This window comes from Acartia tonsa, chromosome 4, assembly GCF_053477335.1.
Source record: "Acartia tonsa isolate MP-2025a chromosome 4, ASM5347733v1, whole genome shotgun sequence".
NCBI lineage: Eukaryota > Metazoa > Arthropoda > Copepoda > Calanoida > Acartiidae > Acartia > Acartia tonsa.
The window spans coordinates 37154352-37168437 of NC_137263.1; the positions used below are offsets into that span (position 1 = coordinate 37154352).

At 33.0% G+C, this 14086-nt stretch overlaps 2 protein-coding genes across 2 annotated transcripts in view; both read left to right on the plus strand.

The window, feature by feature from the left end:
* Positions 1-4670, plus strand: part of LOC145317040 (WD repeat-containing protein 11-like) — a 20411-nt gene extending 15741 nt beyond the window's left edge. Inside the window, exons 27-33 of the mRNA XM_080157921.1 lie at positions 318-452; positions 618-751; positions 2850-2927; positions 3336-3387; positions 3921-4028; positions 4325-4382; positions 4540-4670. Of these exons, the coding sequence (XP_080014047.1) occupies positions 318-452; positions 618-751; positions 2850-2927; positions 3336-3387; positions 3921-4028; positions 4325-4382; positions 4540-4655 (681 nt within the window). The 3' untranslated portion in view covers positions 4656-4670. The remainder of the gene's footprint in view (positions 1-317; positions 453-617; positions 752-2849; positions 2928-3335; positions 3388-3920; positions 4029-4324; positions 4383-4539) is intronic.
* Positions 4671-4858: 188 nt separating this feature from the next.
* Positions 4859-11484, plus strand: LOC145315458 (WD repeat-containing protein 11-like). Its single transcript, XM_080155441.1, has 7 exons — positions 4859-4884; positions 5061-5221; positions 5558-5684; positions 6125-6316; positions 6610-6708; positions 7090-7626; positions 11213-11484. Exons 1-6 carry the CDS (start codon positions 4859-4861, stop codon positions 7199-7201), a joined length of 717 nt encoding a protein of 238 aa, XP_080011567.1. The 3' UTR covers positions 7202-7626; positions 11213-11484.
* Positions 11485-14086: the final 2602 nt, after the last annotated feature.

Consider the following 14086-nt stretch of genomic DNA (forward strand, 5'->3'; position numbering starts at 1 on the left):
TTTGGGGGGAGGAGGGGTAATTTTTCTCTATGTGAGATTTATATTGGGAGGGGGGGGGGTGGTACTCTTCCCAAAAATAGTTATAAACCTTCGTTGGGCCTATAAGAAGCTACACTGTAAAGGAGAACCATATCGGGTTAGCCGTTAGCGAAATCCTTCGCTACAGATATAACAATCGTACTACTCCAAATAATAGGCTAGTTAAGTATAAAGTAGTAGCTGAAGATTTCAATCTATATGCTAGGGGCGCAATCGCTAGTTCATTATATATTTGCAACATTATTTGAAAACATTAATATACAACACAAATATTTTAGTTGGTGAAATTCGCCCCTGGCGGTGGAAAAACTAACTTAAAACTGTTGGCCGTCTATGGTGATGGTATGGCCATATGGGACCTCAAAGAAATGGAGATTGTAAATGAACTAAGAAGTCCACGTGTTATACCTGAGGTTAGTTCATTTTTGATCCACTAGGTAGAGGATCTTTAATTGTGTTTTCCATGTGATGTATGTAAGGAAATATTAAAAAGAAATAAGATTAGACTTCAATCATTGTAAAGAAGTAAAGATAAATATTATTTTTTTTGTAGTATAATAGATTTTTTAAATTTTAAGGTTGAATATGCAGATTGGATATCAAGCAGCCGTGTATGTGTATTGTGTACAGACGGAAGTATTTTCACCATGGGTTTGGCTCTTGTCACCTCTCCCACTAGCACACTTGCCATACATACACACCAGGATATCAGGTAAGATTTTGTGTGTGTTTAGTACCTGATGTGTTTGGTTTTATCAAATTACAAATTTCTTTCCCATAAAGGAACACAGCTAGCATAGGCCAGGCACAGGTTTACCTAAGCACGACAAAGAAACTAAATAGCAGGGGTGTTCTAGAATAGTATAGTGAGTTCAAAACCACACTTACATAAATTGTAGCTGTACCTTCCCTACTATGATTTTTTTCAAAATACATTTTCTTGGCTGCTGGGTTTCATTTTCTCAATCTATGAGTATTATTAAATAAATTGTTTGCCTTAGCAAGCTAGTTTACAAAGGTTATGTAGCAAATCTAACTGTTAACTAAATATTTCAATCATATAATGAAATCCATTAATAAAAAAAAATACTTCAAAATTATCTAATTTACATTTAGGCTAAAAAAATTTTTCCTTATCTTTAATATAATTGATTAAAGCCTGGTGAATCTGTATTAGATTGTCCAAGAATGTTTCTCGCACAATTCTGAAACACCTACAAAATTTTTCATTTTTCTACTGCAAATTATATCTTTGAAGTTTGGGATGAATAAGATTAAATTGAATTTAATGATCTAAGCTATAATATTTCTCAAACAAGTTACCCTAATTATTCCTTACACCATCAGGCAAATAGTTCATCAGGCAAAGGTCTGTGCCCTTTGAGGCAAAAAGATATTTGATAATGAGAGTAGATGATACTGAAATATTTTACATAGTAGATTTAATCAATGCATATTATGATATTAAAAACCCTGTGTTTCCAACTGGTATTTACAATGTAATGTCTTGAGTACTGCAAAAAATACTGGTAATTTAACTAACTTATCTGCTATGTTTAATTATAAAGATCTTATTATGCAAAGAAATACCTGTTCAGGTGATAAAACTGAGCAGAAATCCAATTTAAAATTTGTTTGACTACAAGATGACATGCCAATTATAAAAGATTGATCAGAGATAAGATTGAAAAAAAAAATACAAATCTGTATGGTTAATCTGAATTAGTATAAGCTTCCAAATAAAAGACCTTCAAAAAAGAAGTGACCTTCTTTTACAATTTATTCAACATGCAAACAAGAAATAGGTTATGGTATCAATCATCAATGTAATTTGAGTCATTCATCTGATCATATTGTTAAAGCGTACGGACAATACCTGTCAAGCAACAAGATCAGATCAAAACAGATTTAATAAAATCTTAAGCTACTCATTCATAGACAAATTCATCATTTACTCTTTCAAGAAAGGATTTAAATGCAAAGGTTGTTTTATAAGCTTCATAAGAAACTAAGTTGCTGTTTTAAGTAAGAGTTTGTGATTCGTTACAAATAAATCTTAACAACATTCAAGTGAGTTTTTATGTCATAGTAACATCTCCAATAGTACCTGAGAGTCCAAGGTGGTAGTAAAACAGTTTGTGTAATGTGAATGAAGGTCACAAGACCATTAAGTGTTAGTGGCATATGTTGTTAAACTTTAAAAAGATATTTCAGAAAGTAATACTTCTGTATTATTTGATCCATGTTTAAAGCTTCTTTTTGATTGTATTCTTTAATATATTTTGTTAAAGGATATTTATGTATATATAACTATTGACGTTTGTGTAATAGTTCACAAAAACACTTTTTATACTGAAATTATTTTTAAGAGAAGGCAAAATGAAACCCAGCAGCAAAGAAAAAAGTTTTTTGAAAAAAATCATAGTAGGGAAGGTACAGCTACGATTTAAGTAAGAGTGGTTTTGAACTCACAATACCTTCCTAGAACACCTCTGCTAGTTAGTTTATTTGTCGTGCTAAGGTAAACCTGTACCTGGCTTAAGCAAGTTGTGGGAATAGTCCTATCAAATATATGCCCTATAAATTTAGTTTAAATTATTGAACAGGGAAAAAATGTGATCCACCAAATTTAAGTTCAAATGTATTTCATGCTACTACCCCTTTGATTTTACTGAAAATTGTCTCTGCTCCTGTAATATCATACTTGTTTAGGTGTCCCTTCTTTCTGGAGTCTAAATTGATTTCAGTCTAGCTGTTGACAATTTACACTCAAATCTTTGTCTGCCTTGTTCTACAATCTTGTTTTTTAGGTGTCCGTCTTTCCTGGAATCTAAGTTAATGAGTAGACTCGCTTTCAGTCTAGCGGTTGACAACTTACATCAGATTCAAGGAATTTACTTATAAATTATAAATCAATGCTTCACAGGATAACCCAATAGCAGATAGATTTAGAATTTATATTTTTTCTTATTTTTTCATAATAAGAAATTATCAGCTTCTTATTGGTAAGCTTCTTAAACATGCATATCAGTATCCTATTATATAAAGTAGTAAGGTTTTTTTTGTCTGAAGCCTAAGACTTCAATAACTTCTGAACTGATTGAGTTCTCCTGTTTGGGGAAACTTAACATTGGTCTAAGAAAGGTTTAAGTCTGTTTTATTTTTAGATTTAAGCCATGGGATGGTTTTAGGCTACTTTATTGTTCCTTTTTAATTACCACTTTGAATACAAAGCCTTTTGATGATTTGACCCAGCCGCTAGTGATAATATAAAATATAAGTTAATAAAATGAAATAGACACGGCAAAGAACAAGAATGAAGCAAAGTTGTTAGAAAATATTATGCAGGTAATAGTATTCTTCGGTTATTGGTTATTGTAGGATTAATAAAAAACATAAGCCTAAACGACCTAGGACACTACGGACGTCCGTCAAAGGCAGTTACAAACGTTTTTATTGATTTTGATGTCATTAAAGGTGCTATACATTAATATCAAACTTGTTTACTTGTAAGTTTCAGAATAGTTATTTATCTCATCGTATTATAGACAGCTTTCCGCAAATATTAGATTTAAAAAACTAGTTTTGTTAGTACACAGGGGTCAAAGGCCCCGGCTATCAAAATCACATTAACTCTATGATTTTATTTTAATATCAGTGGAGAATTGTCTGTACTACGATCCTATACATGATCATAATTATAAGCTTATTTTGGGCACAAAGTTAGAATATGGGGCTTCAAATTTGTTTTACTTGTGACATTCTTTCAGCAGTTAGCGCGGTGTATTTCCTGCAGGCTTCCTGTAAATTTCAGACTCTTTTCCTCTGGTTTAGTGCAAAGGTATAGGTAAGTTCTTATGAAAACTAATCTTGTTGCTTAGGTTGTAGCAGAGTCCCCAGAGAAAGATTTTCTAAGAAGAAATTTGAAATTTGCCCATTTCTTTGGATTAAATTTTGAACATAAACTTTGGTCTCTACTTTATTCTAAGGTAAGCTTCGATTAAAATCAATCTATTAGAGTGGATTTATCGTTACTTGGATCTTACACCAGATTATCACCTACTCTAATTAAGTGAAACCTGTAGCTGGCTAAAATAACGATACCCCCGTCCACTCCCTAGTTAGCAACCTAAATCGACGACAAATTTTCCCATGTTTTAATCAATATCCAATCCACGTTTATTCTTAATTAATTTTTATTAGAAATATTTATTGAAATTAGCTATTAATCCCCCTATCTAAAAATTTCGCATTTCTTATAAAAATATAAATATATATATTATAGAGAAAAGGAGCATTGAGTGGAGGCTATGACTTCTTCTGTGATAAACAAACTTATTCAAAGGAATTTATATCAAATCTTTAGAAACAATGTTAACAAAAATGGTTTTAAAAATAATTTTGATATTATTTTCCTACGACATTATTGGACACTCGGATAGGCTTACAGACATACGAAGGATACACAAAACAGCCAGACAGATATAAATAACCTCCTGCAGAGAGAGCTGGACAAGTGTAAGCTGTACCTGAACAGAGCTGGAGCTGATAGTCGAACCCGCAGCCTCGCAACTGCCAGGCTCCTGGCTATGGGGCAACTTGAGCCAGGAAATTAAACTTAAATTAAATATTTTTGTACCTATATAAATAAATCTTTATTTTAGTTATTGGCGCCATCTAGAGAAGTAACCCTACTCTCCTTTACCCTGCACAAATGTATAAACTTGATCAAAACATCCTGCCATAATTAAAGAAATATTTTTTTCCAATTAACTATCCCTCCAAAACTTCAATAAAGGTACGTCGTAGCTCAGCGTCAATGGTAGATAGGGTTCAAGTTCCCATGTAGTAATTAGAATTTTCAGTCGCAATATATTCACGCAATTTCCACCTGATTGTGTAAAAAAAGGAGTTTATTGAGTAGTTGATGAGAGAGCGTGAAGAGTCTTAATGTTCTTTCACGTGGAGCTTACGCTTGCCATAGTGACTATACATAAGTTTATCGTACCATGACTACTTAGTTCAACCACTCAAAGGCTATGGCTGCACACAAACACCACACAAATTAATTTAAGAAAACTATGTTTAGTTGTTAAACTGTTACTGGAAACCGACCCTTCAGATGAATTCTTTCTGTCAGATCAATTTTTGGCATGCTTGATTTCAACTACTTCTAATGCAGGTTACCATAGATTATATTTGAACAACTAAGTGAATTTGGGACATGTATCGAAATAAATGTTTTCCTTCATTTTACCGCCATTGTAAGCAAGGCTTCTTACAAAATGATTTCATTATCAATTTAACTAGTGTAATAAAAACATTATTTTATTCGAAGATATGATTGTAGAAAAATCTTTAACTTTTCCACTATTCAAACCTAACGATACTTACCTACATTATCTACATATAGTTAGGTATATATTTCAATTTGATAACATTGTTTTTTACACCAACAAAAAAATTGCTTACTTTAACTAGGTAAAAAAATCTTTCTTATAATTTTTATTTATTTTAGTTGATTGTAATCAGCTGAGTACAACAAAACTTGTTGCTACGAAGCTTATAGCTGAAGGGTCGCTGTGGGAGGGTGTGCAGCTACTGTGCCTGGTTGGCAAGGTCTGGGATGCATGCACATATCTCAGGTAACAGATTTATTTAACTAATGAACAATCATCCGCTCATCGTTGGGAAGGTGATAGGTTAGAATCTCGGTCCAACACCATGTCATAACCAGAGACGTTAAAAGTTGTTCCTACTGCTGTCAGGTACGAGACATAAATTGTTTGATTTGACTTCCAGACAATGCTCGTGCAATTAAAGGCATGATTTGTTTCAAAGATAAGATCTCGTTGTGTATCATTCTAATTTGTCTTTTATTTTACGCCCTTCTTTTTTACTTATTTTTAACACTTGATTATTGGTAATAATTGTAACAAATATAGAACAGCTTCACATAATGTTGTATTTTCCCCATATAATGTAATTCTATTATATTAATGATCATTTATTGGTATTATTCAAATGAATATTAGAAATATTGAAACATTCTATGATATATAGAACAAAATTTCTTATTTTGAAGGGCTGGAAAACATTGGGATGAAACAATCTGGCTGGCAAAGCTGCGCTTGAGTGACCAGGAATACCTAGATATCTGCAAGAAGTACGCAGAGTTCCTGATCAACCAGGGGCGCCACCAGGAGGCAGCACTGCTGCACGCTAGCAACCAAAACTGGGAAGAATGCTTGACCGTTTTGCATCTGGGACAATTCAGGTTTCATTCATTACCTCGTTGGGGTGGGGTTCTTCGTCGATTTCAATTCATCATATAGAAAACCTTCAACCGACCCTTTGATTGCACGATCCTTGTCTGGAAGTTCTAACTTAGTTCTTAGTGAATTTAGCCCTTTTTCTTTCAAGTGCACACGGTGATTGTAAATGAGAATCTTACAAACTTAGATTTGTAAGCTTAGTTTTAAAAATGATAAACATTAAATTAAAAATTTAAATCATTGTCAAAATTAATTTGTTTCTTATCATTTATTACCTAATTTCTCAAAATGTTAGGAGTTTATCATTGCGATTGCTGGACTATATTTCGAGCCTGGAGGAAGGCGTGAAGCTGGATCCTGTTCTGGTAGAGGCTGTCCGTCTGGAAGGTGCCAGGTATGTCTTCAATTTATGACTTCCAACTTTAGCAGAGTATGAATCTTCGGTGAGGAAATGTGTAGGAATATAAACTTCATCATAACTTTAGACGTTAAAACACAGGGATCTTAAGAGATAAGACACTTGATTATGTAAAACAAAATTAACTTTTCTGTAGATGAAAATTATTGATGTGAAAGGTTGGACACTCCTAGCTAGTGCCATCCAATCAACTATAAAGCAAATTTCCCAAAGTTTTAGAGAAAGAGAAAGTGGTCATACAACTCTTGGTACTAGTGTAACTGGGAGGTCGCTACCTTAAAAATAGGAGAAGTATAATCTAATAGTTCTAATAGAAGCTAAGATCTTTGATTTCTAGATGGATTTTTATTTTTCCAGGTTTCTGCTGGAGGTTGGACACCTGGAGGCCGCTGAACAGTACTGCGGACTTATTGCAGACAAGGGCAAGGAACTATTGTCTGAATATAATAACAGCATGGCGTTTGCTTAGATTCCTTAGTAGCAAACAGCCTTGTCTGTTTAGGATTCTTTTCCAGTGATCATTATGGATAAGACAATGGACGATAAAATGATCCCTAAGTATGATGAACAACCTGACTTAATTAAAAAAATTTTGACGCTGCTATCTTGGAACCCATAAAATTAAAATTCAATAAAAGTCCCCAAAGTTTTCAGCCTACTAATAAGATAAATGAAAATTTGGGTACCAGTTTAATTTAGAGTCCTGTTCGATGTCCCCTCCCTCCCTGAAGATACGGACTGGTCTTTGTCAATTTATCTTTCATTGTCATTTCCCTCATGATTTAAAAAGTAAAAATTTGGGGACATTATTTGCCATATTCTACGTTTATGTTTAATGTTTTATGTTCACAATAAAATTGTTGATCTATTTCAGTTTACGGTAAAATGTTCCTGGTAACGATTATCTCAAAAGTTTAACCGAAAAAGAAGGCCTACACATAATCTTGAATAGCCATTACCCAATAATGCACAGTTATCTCGCAATGCACATAAATGCGCAAAAAAAAGACTTATTTTATGTTTTTTTTTCTTTCGAAAGCTTTCTCTGTTCATCATTGGATCTTGTCTATTCCAGATTATTTATAGGTCTTCTTATGTCACTTAACACGGTGTTCGGGCATGACATGTATGTTCAGCCGTTTTGCAGCTACCCGCCTTTAAGGTTCATAGATTTTTGAAGCTAAGGGGGGGGTAAGTTTTGCCACTTTCGCGTAATCAGTGTTGTGTGGGCTAGGTATTGATCTGAGATTATAGGTTATTTAGGATAAAAGTTTACTTTTGGGTAGTAGTTCACGGAAATTTAATCATTTTTTGAATAGGTCTCCAGGTTCAGGTGCTGCAGGCTGGAAGGTCGTTTCTGGACAGGTAAAAAAAAATTTAAAATTTTGTTTGAAGAGATAGAGAGCAACTTATAAAACAAAATATGCTTCTTTTTGAATGTTATTAACATATATGCAGAAAAAATTAAAATCAGCCTCCAGGTTCAGGTGCTGCAGGCCTCCAGGTACACTCTGGACAGGTAAAATTAAAATTTCTTATTTGAAGAGTTACAGGTACACTTATAAAACAAAATATGCATCTTTTTGGATGTTATCATCATATTTGCAGAAAAAATTAAAATCGACCTCCAGGTTCAGGTGCTGCAGGCCTCCAGGTACACTCTGGACAGGTAAAAATAATTTTTTTTTATTTGAAGAGTTACAGGTACACTTATAAAACAAAATATGCATCTTTTTGGATGTTATCATCATATTTGCAATAAAATATAAAATCGGACTCCAGGTTCAGGTGCTGCAGGCCTCCAGGTACACTCGGGACAGGTAAAAATAAAAATTTTTTATTTGAAGAGTTACAGGTACACTTATAAAACAAAATGTGCATCTTTTTGGATGTTATCATCATATTTGCAGAAAAATTTTAAACCGGCTTCCAGGTTTAGGTGCTGCAGGCCTCCAGGTACACTCTGGACAAGTAAAAATTAAAATTTCTTATTTGAAGAGTTACAGGTACACTTATTAAACCAAATAGGCATCTTTTTGGATGTTATTACCATATTTGAAGAAAAAATGACAATTGGCCTCCAGGTTCAGGTGCTGCAGGCCTCCAGGTACACTCTGGACAAGTAAAAATTAAAATTTCTTATTTGAAGAGTTACAGGTACACTTATTAAACCAAATAGGCATCTTTTTGGATGTTATTATCATATTTGAAGAAAAAATGACAATTGGCCTCAGGGTTCGGGTGCTGCAGGCCTCCAGGTAGACTCTGGACAGGTAAAATTAAAATTTCTTATTTGAAGAGTTACAGGTACACTTATAAAACAAAATATGCATCTTTTTGGATGTTATCATCATATTTGCAGAAAAATTTTAAATCGGCCTCCAGGTTCAGGTGCTGCAGGCCTCCAGGTACACTCTGGACAGGTAAAAATAATTTTTTTTATTTGAAGAGTTACAGGTACACTTATAAAACAAAATATGCATCTTTTTAGATGTTATTACCATATTTGAAGAAGAAATGACAATTGGCCTCCAGGTTCAGGTGTTTCAGGCCTCCAGGTACACTCTGGACAAGTAAATATTAAAATTTCTTATTTGAAGAGTTACAGGTACACTTATTAAACCAAATAGGCATCTTTTTGGATGTTATTACCATATTTGAAGAAAAAATGACAATTGGCCTCAGGGTTCAGGTGCTGCAGGCCTCCAGGTACACTCTGGACAGGTAAAAGTAAAATATTTTATTTGAAGAGTTACAGGTACATTACTAAACCAAATATGCATCTTTTTGGATGTTATCATCATATTTGCAGTTAAAATTAGAATCAGACTCCAGTTTCAGATGCTGCAGGCCTCCAGGTCCATTCTAAACAGGTAAAAATTATTATTTCTTATATAAAGAGTTAGAGGTACACTTATTAAACTAAATATGCGTAATTTTGGATGTTATTATCATATTGAAAGATAAATTGACAATCGGCCTCCAGGTTTGGGTGTATTTCCCATTCTGAGTATCTGTAATATTATATCTGGGACAGAATTATATTTTGCATATGTGTGGAAAACCCTACATAAACAAAAGTAATAATATTCAGATCTATCTAGCTGGCCCCTGGAGGCCACCTTGACCCTGTCTGGAGCATAACTCAAACCTTTCATCTAAATAAAAAATTATAAAATTAATTTTTAAAACCTGTCCAGCAGTCTCATGGAGGCCACATTGAGCCTGTCTAAGGTACATAAAGTGTACCTGGAGGCCTGCAGCACCTGAACCTGGAGGCCGATTTTAAATTTTTCTGTAAATATGATGATAACATCTAGAAAGATGCATATTTGATTTAATAAGTGTACCTGAAACTCTTCAAATAAGAAATTTTAATTTTTACCTGTCCAGAGTGTACCTGGAGGCCTGCAGCACCTGAACCTGGAGGCCAGTTGTCATTTTTTTTTCAAAAATGGTAATAACATCCAAAAAGATGCATATTTTGTTTTATAAGTGTACCTGTAACTCTTCAAATAAAATTTTTAATTTTTACCTGTCCTGAGTGTACCTGGAGGCCTGCAGCACCTTAACCTGGAGGCCGATTTTAAATTTTTCTGCAAATATGATAACATCCAAAAAGATGCATATTTTGTTTATTAAGTGTACCTGTAATTCTTCAAATAAAAAATTTTAATTTTTACCTGTCCAGAGTGTACCTGAAGGCCTGCAGCACCTGAACCTGGAGGCCGATTGTTAATTTTTCTGCAAATATGATGATAACATCCAAAAAGATGCATATTTTGTTTTATAAGTGTACCTCTAACTCTTCGAATAAGAAATTTTATTTTTTACCTGTCCAGAGTGAACCTGGAGGCCTGCAGCACCTGAACCTGGAGGCCAATTGTCATTTTTTTCTTCAAATATGGTAATAACATCCAAAAGCACGCATATTTGGTTTTATAAGTGTACCTCTAACTCTTCAAATAAAAAAATTTTATTTTTACCTATCCAGAGTGTACCTGGAGGCCTGCAGCACCTAAACCTGGAGGCCGATTTTAATTTTTCTGCAAATATGATGATAACATCCAAAAAGATGCATATTTTGTTTTATAAGTGTACCTGTAACTCTTCAAATAAGAAATTTTAATTTTACCTGTCCAGAGTGTACCTGGAGGCCTGCAGCACCTGAACCTGGAGGCCGATTTTAATTTTTTCTGCAGATATGTTAATAACATTCAAAAAGAAGCATATTTTGTTTTATAAGTTGCTCTCTATCTCTTCAAACAAAATTTTAAATTTTTTTTTACCTGTCCAGAAACGACCTTCCAGCCTGCAGCACCTGAACCTGGAGACCTATTCAAAAAATGATTAAATTTCCGTGAACTACTACCCAAAAGTAAACTTTTATCCTAAATAACCTATAATCTCAGATCAATACCTAGCCCACACAACACTGATTACGCGAAAGTGGCAAAACTTACCCCCCCCTTGTTACCAGGAACAGTTTACCATGAATTTAACTAGATCCAAAATTTTTATAGAAAGAAAATTGTACAAACAAAATTCTTTTAATTATTATAATCTTAAATAAAATAATCATTGTATTTAAACTAATCTTAGTGTGATAATTATCGTGATAAAAATTTTGAATGCTTTTATAAAAATATATGTATTAAGAATTTTATAATATAATACTTTGGTCAGTAACTTGCATTTCTGTTTTAACTGTTTATTTTTATAATAAAATATTTAATATAATTTTTAAAAATATTTTACATATTGTTTTTGAAAAGCGAAACTTTTATATAATAAGGGTTGGTCTGTAACGGTTAGCTTTTTTTGTTATTGTAAATAGGTTTGATATGTCCTTTCGATTTCAAACTTTGCATGATGATTCCTATAACAGTTAGTTACGACTTAGGTTTCCAGAAAGTCCATTTTAAAAATGCAGATCTTTTTGTATGTTAGAATTATCCTATTCATCTTATTTTTTTGGAGTATTGATTCCTATTACATAAAGGTAAAATGTTATAAGCGAAGATTTTCCATAATCCTAAGTCCTAAAATGTAGGCATGTCCTTAGGCTTAAACAGTGTCATATATTTTTTATCTTAAAGTAAAAGTAAACAACCCAGGGATCTAAAGGGATAAGACATTGGCTGATAAATCTCCAATAATGATTCACAAAATTACCCCTCCTGTAGATTACAATTAGTGATTGAAACGTTTTGACATTCTTCTAAATGAACCAACCAATCAAAATTCGATAAAGTCTCCAAGGTTGTTAAGCCAACGAAAAAGAAAACATTATTTCAGACTTAGGGGACTAGTGTAATAAACAGCTAAATTTCCCCTCCCTACCTAAATTCTTAATATCCGTTTCGCGCCAAATATACAGTAATGTAGTAATCATTTAAAGCTCCATTTTACTTATGACAAGGTTAGGGCAGAGACTCAAAAACATTACCCCTCCCGTCATCAACGAGTTGATTCAGTTTTTTGTTTGTTTTTATTTCCATATTTGTCGTGTCATAATTATTTATTAGAAATGTCTTTACTTTTAATTATTTCAGTTATGAATTAAAACAAGGATGAGCAGTTTCTCAATAGCTATGTACAAAATATAAATTTTAAACATGCAGAGCTCACATGAGACAGTGCAGTGTGTCAAGTCAACGTGCTTGAACTGGGAGATTAAGCTGGGCAAAGGTGCTGTACAAAGGTGTCTCTTGCAACCTTCTCCATATCTTGACGACTTAGGTCTAAACCAGGGATCTAAACAGATTAGTAATGGCTGATAAATTAATGTACATCCCCAATTATGATAGATAAAATCACTATATTTTCCGATTACTATCAGTGGTTGATACGCTTAGACACTCAACTTCATAAACTAAACAGTCATAATTCAATTAAAGTCCCTAAAGTTGTTAAGCCAACGAATCAGAAATTGTTTTTATAAAACATTGGGGGCTATTGTAAAAAACAGCCCAATGTCTCCTCTTTTCGTTAATTTGGGCATGTTAGAATTGTCAAATCGATTTCAAACTTTGCATGGTGATTCCTGTAGTACTTAGGTACTATTTAGAAAGCGTAGCAACTCTATAATCGTTACCAGAATCCGTAATCCATTTTAAACATGTTTATTTTCAACTTTTTTCACAGCATATTTTTATGTGATATAATTATGTGTATTCATGTGATCGATTGATCTGATTTTTGGAATACTGATTCCTAGGACAACAAAGTACAATGTTACAAGTGAAGCATCTCTATATTCAAGTCATAAAAAATGTAAGTATGTTCTGAAATATTATCCTGTATTTTAGCAGTTTTTCAACAAATTTACTTAAAAATTTGTTTTGAAATTATACATTTATATTCTGATTATTCAGCTCTGATACTCTACAAGTGTTAATGTTCGTTTGTCCTACCGTTTCAGAGCTTCGCTTTTATGGATGTTGTCATCCTTGTTCTATTGAAAATCAAATGAAATTTTCACAATAAATGAAAAAAACATGCGAGTTATCTATTAGCCATGCTCCGTTGAAATGAATTAATTCATAAATGCAAAATCATTATGCGTTAATGAAAAAAAATTAAATAAAAGAAAAATAACTGTTTCACTTTGAAAGAAAATTATTTTTCTATGATATCACAGTTTTGAAAAGAAAAGCGTTTCAATATTTAGGATTGGTCCGTAAGTCCGAAACGGATAGCTCTTATGGTTAATTAGTAGCTTAAACCAACAACGAAATTAACTTTTGACGACCTTTTTATCTGTCCCCCAAATATTATTTGTTTTGGGGAGATTTTTCTAGGGAGGGTTGAGGTAGCCTCCCAAAAATAACTTTCCCTGGACTTTTAGGTTAACCAGTTCTTTCAGTGCACACAGGATCTAAAGTGCATGCTATCACTCTATGATTGCTAATAATCATTTGTACGATTGTCTTATTTGTTGAGCCTCGCATTTATGGATTTAGTCAATGATTCATCCTTGTTTATTTTAATTTAACTGTTTCAAAACAAAGATATATTCAGAAATCTAAAGGGGAAGCCAATGACGTCAATACACAGACTAAATTACCATTGACAGGCCTGTATACATTTGAATTTACCAATGACAAGCCAGTATAGATTTTAATTGACCAATGGTAGGCCAGTTTGACGTCATATTTTTGTAGGCACTATAAAAATCTTCTATAATAATTTTTTATAAGATCTCATAAACCTATAATAACCCTGAAAAATTATGCAATTTTTGTTGTGTAGGCGATAATTTTGGCGGATACAAAGATGGAATGAAAAAGCAGGAACTTAAACTTTCCTTTTATGTACAAAGAAAAAAAGTTGTTTATTCAAAACAGGCAAT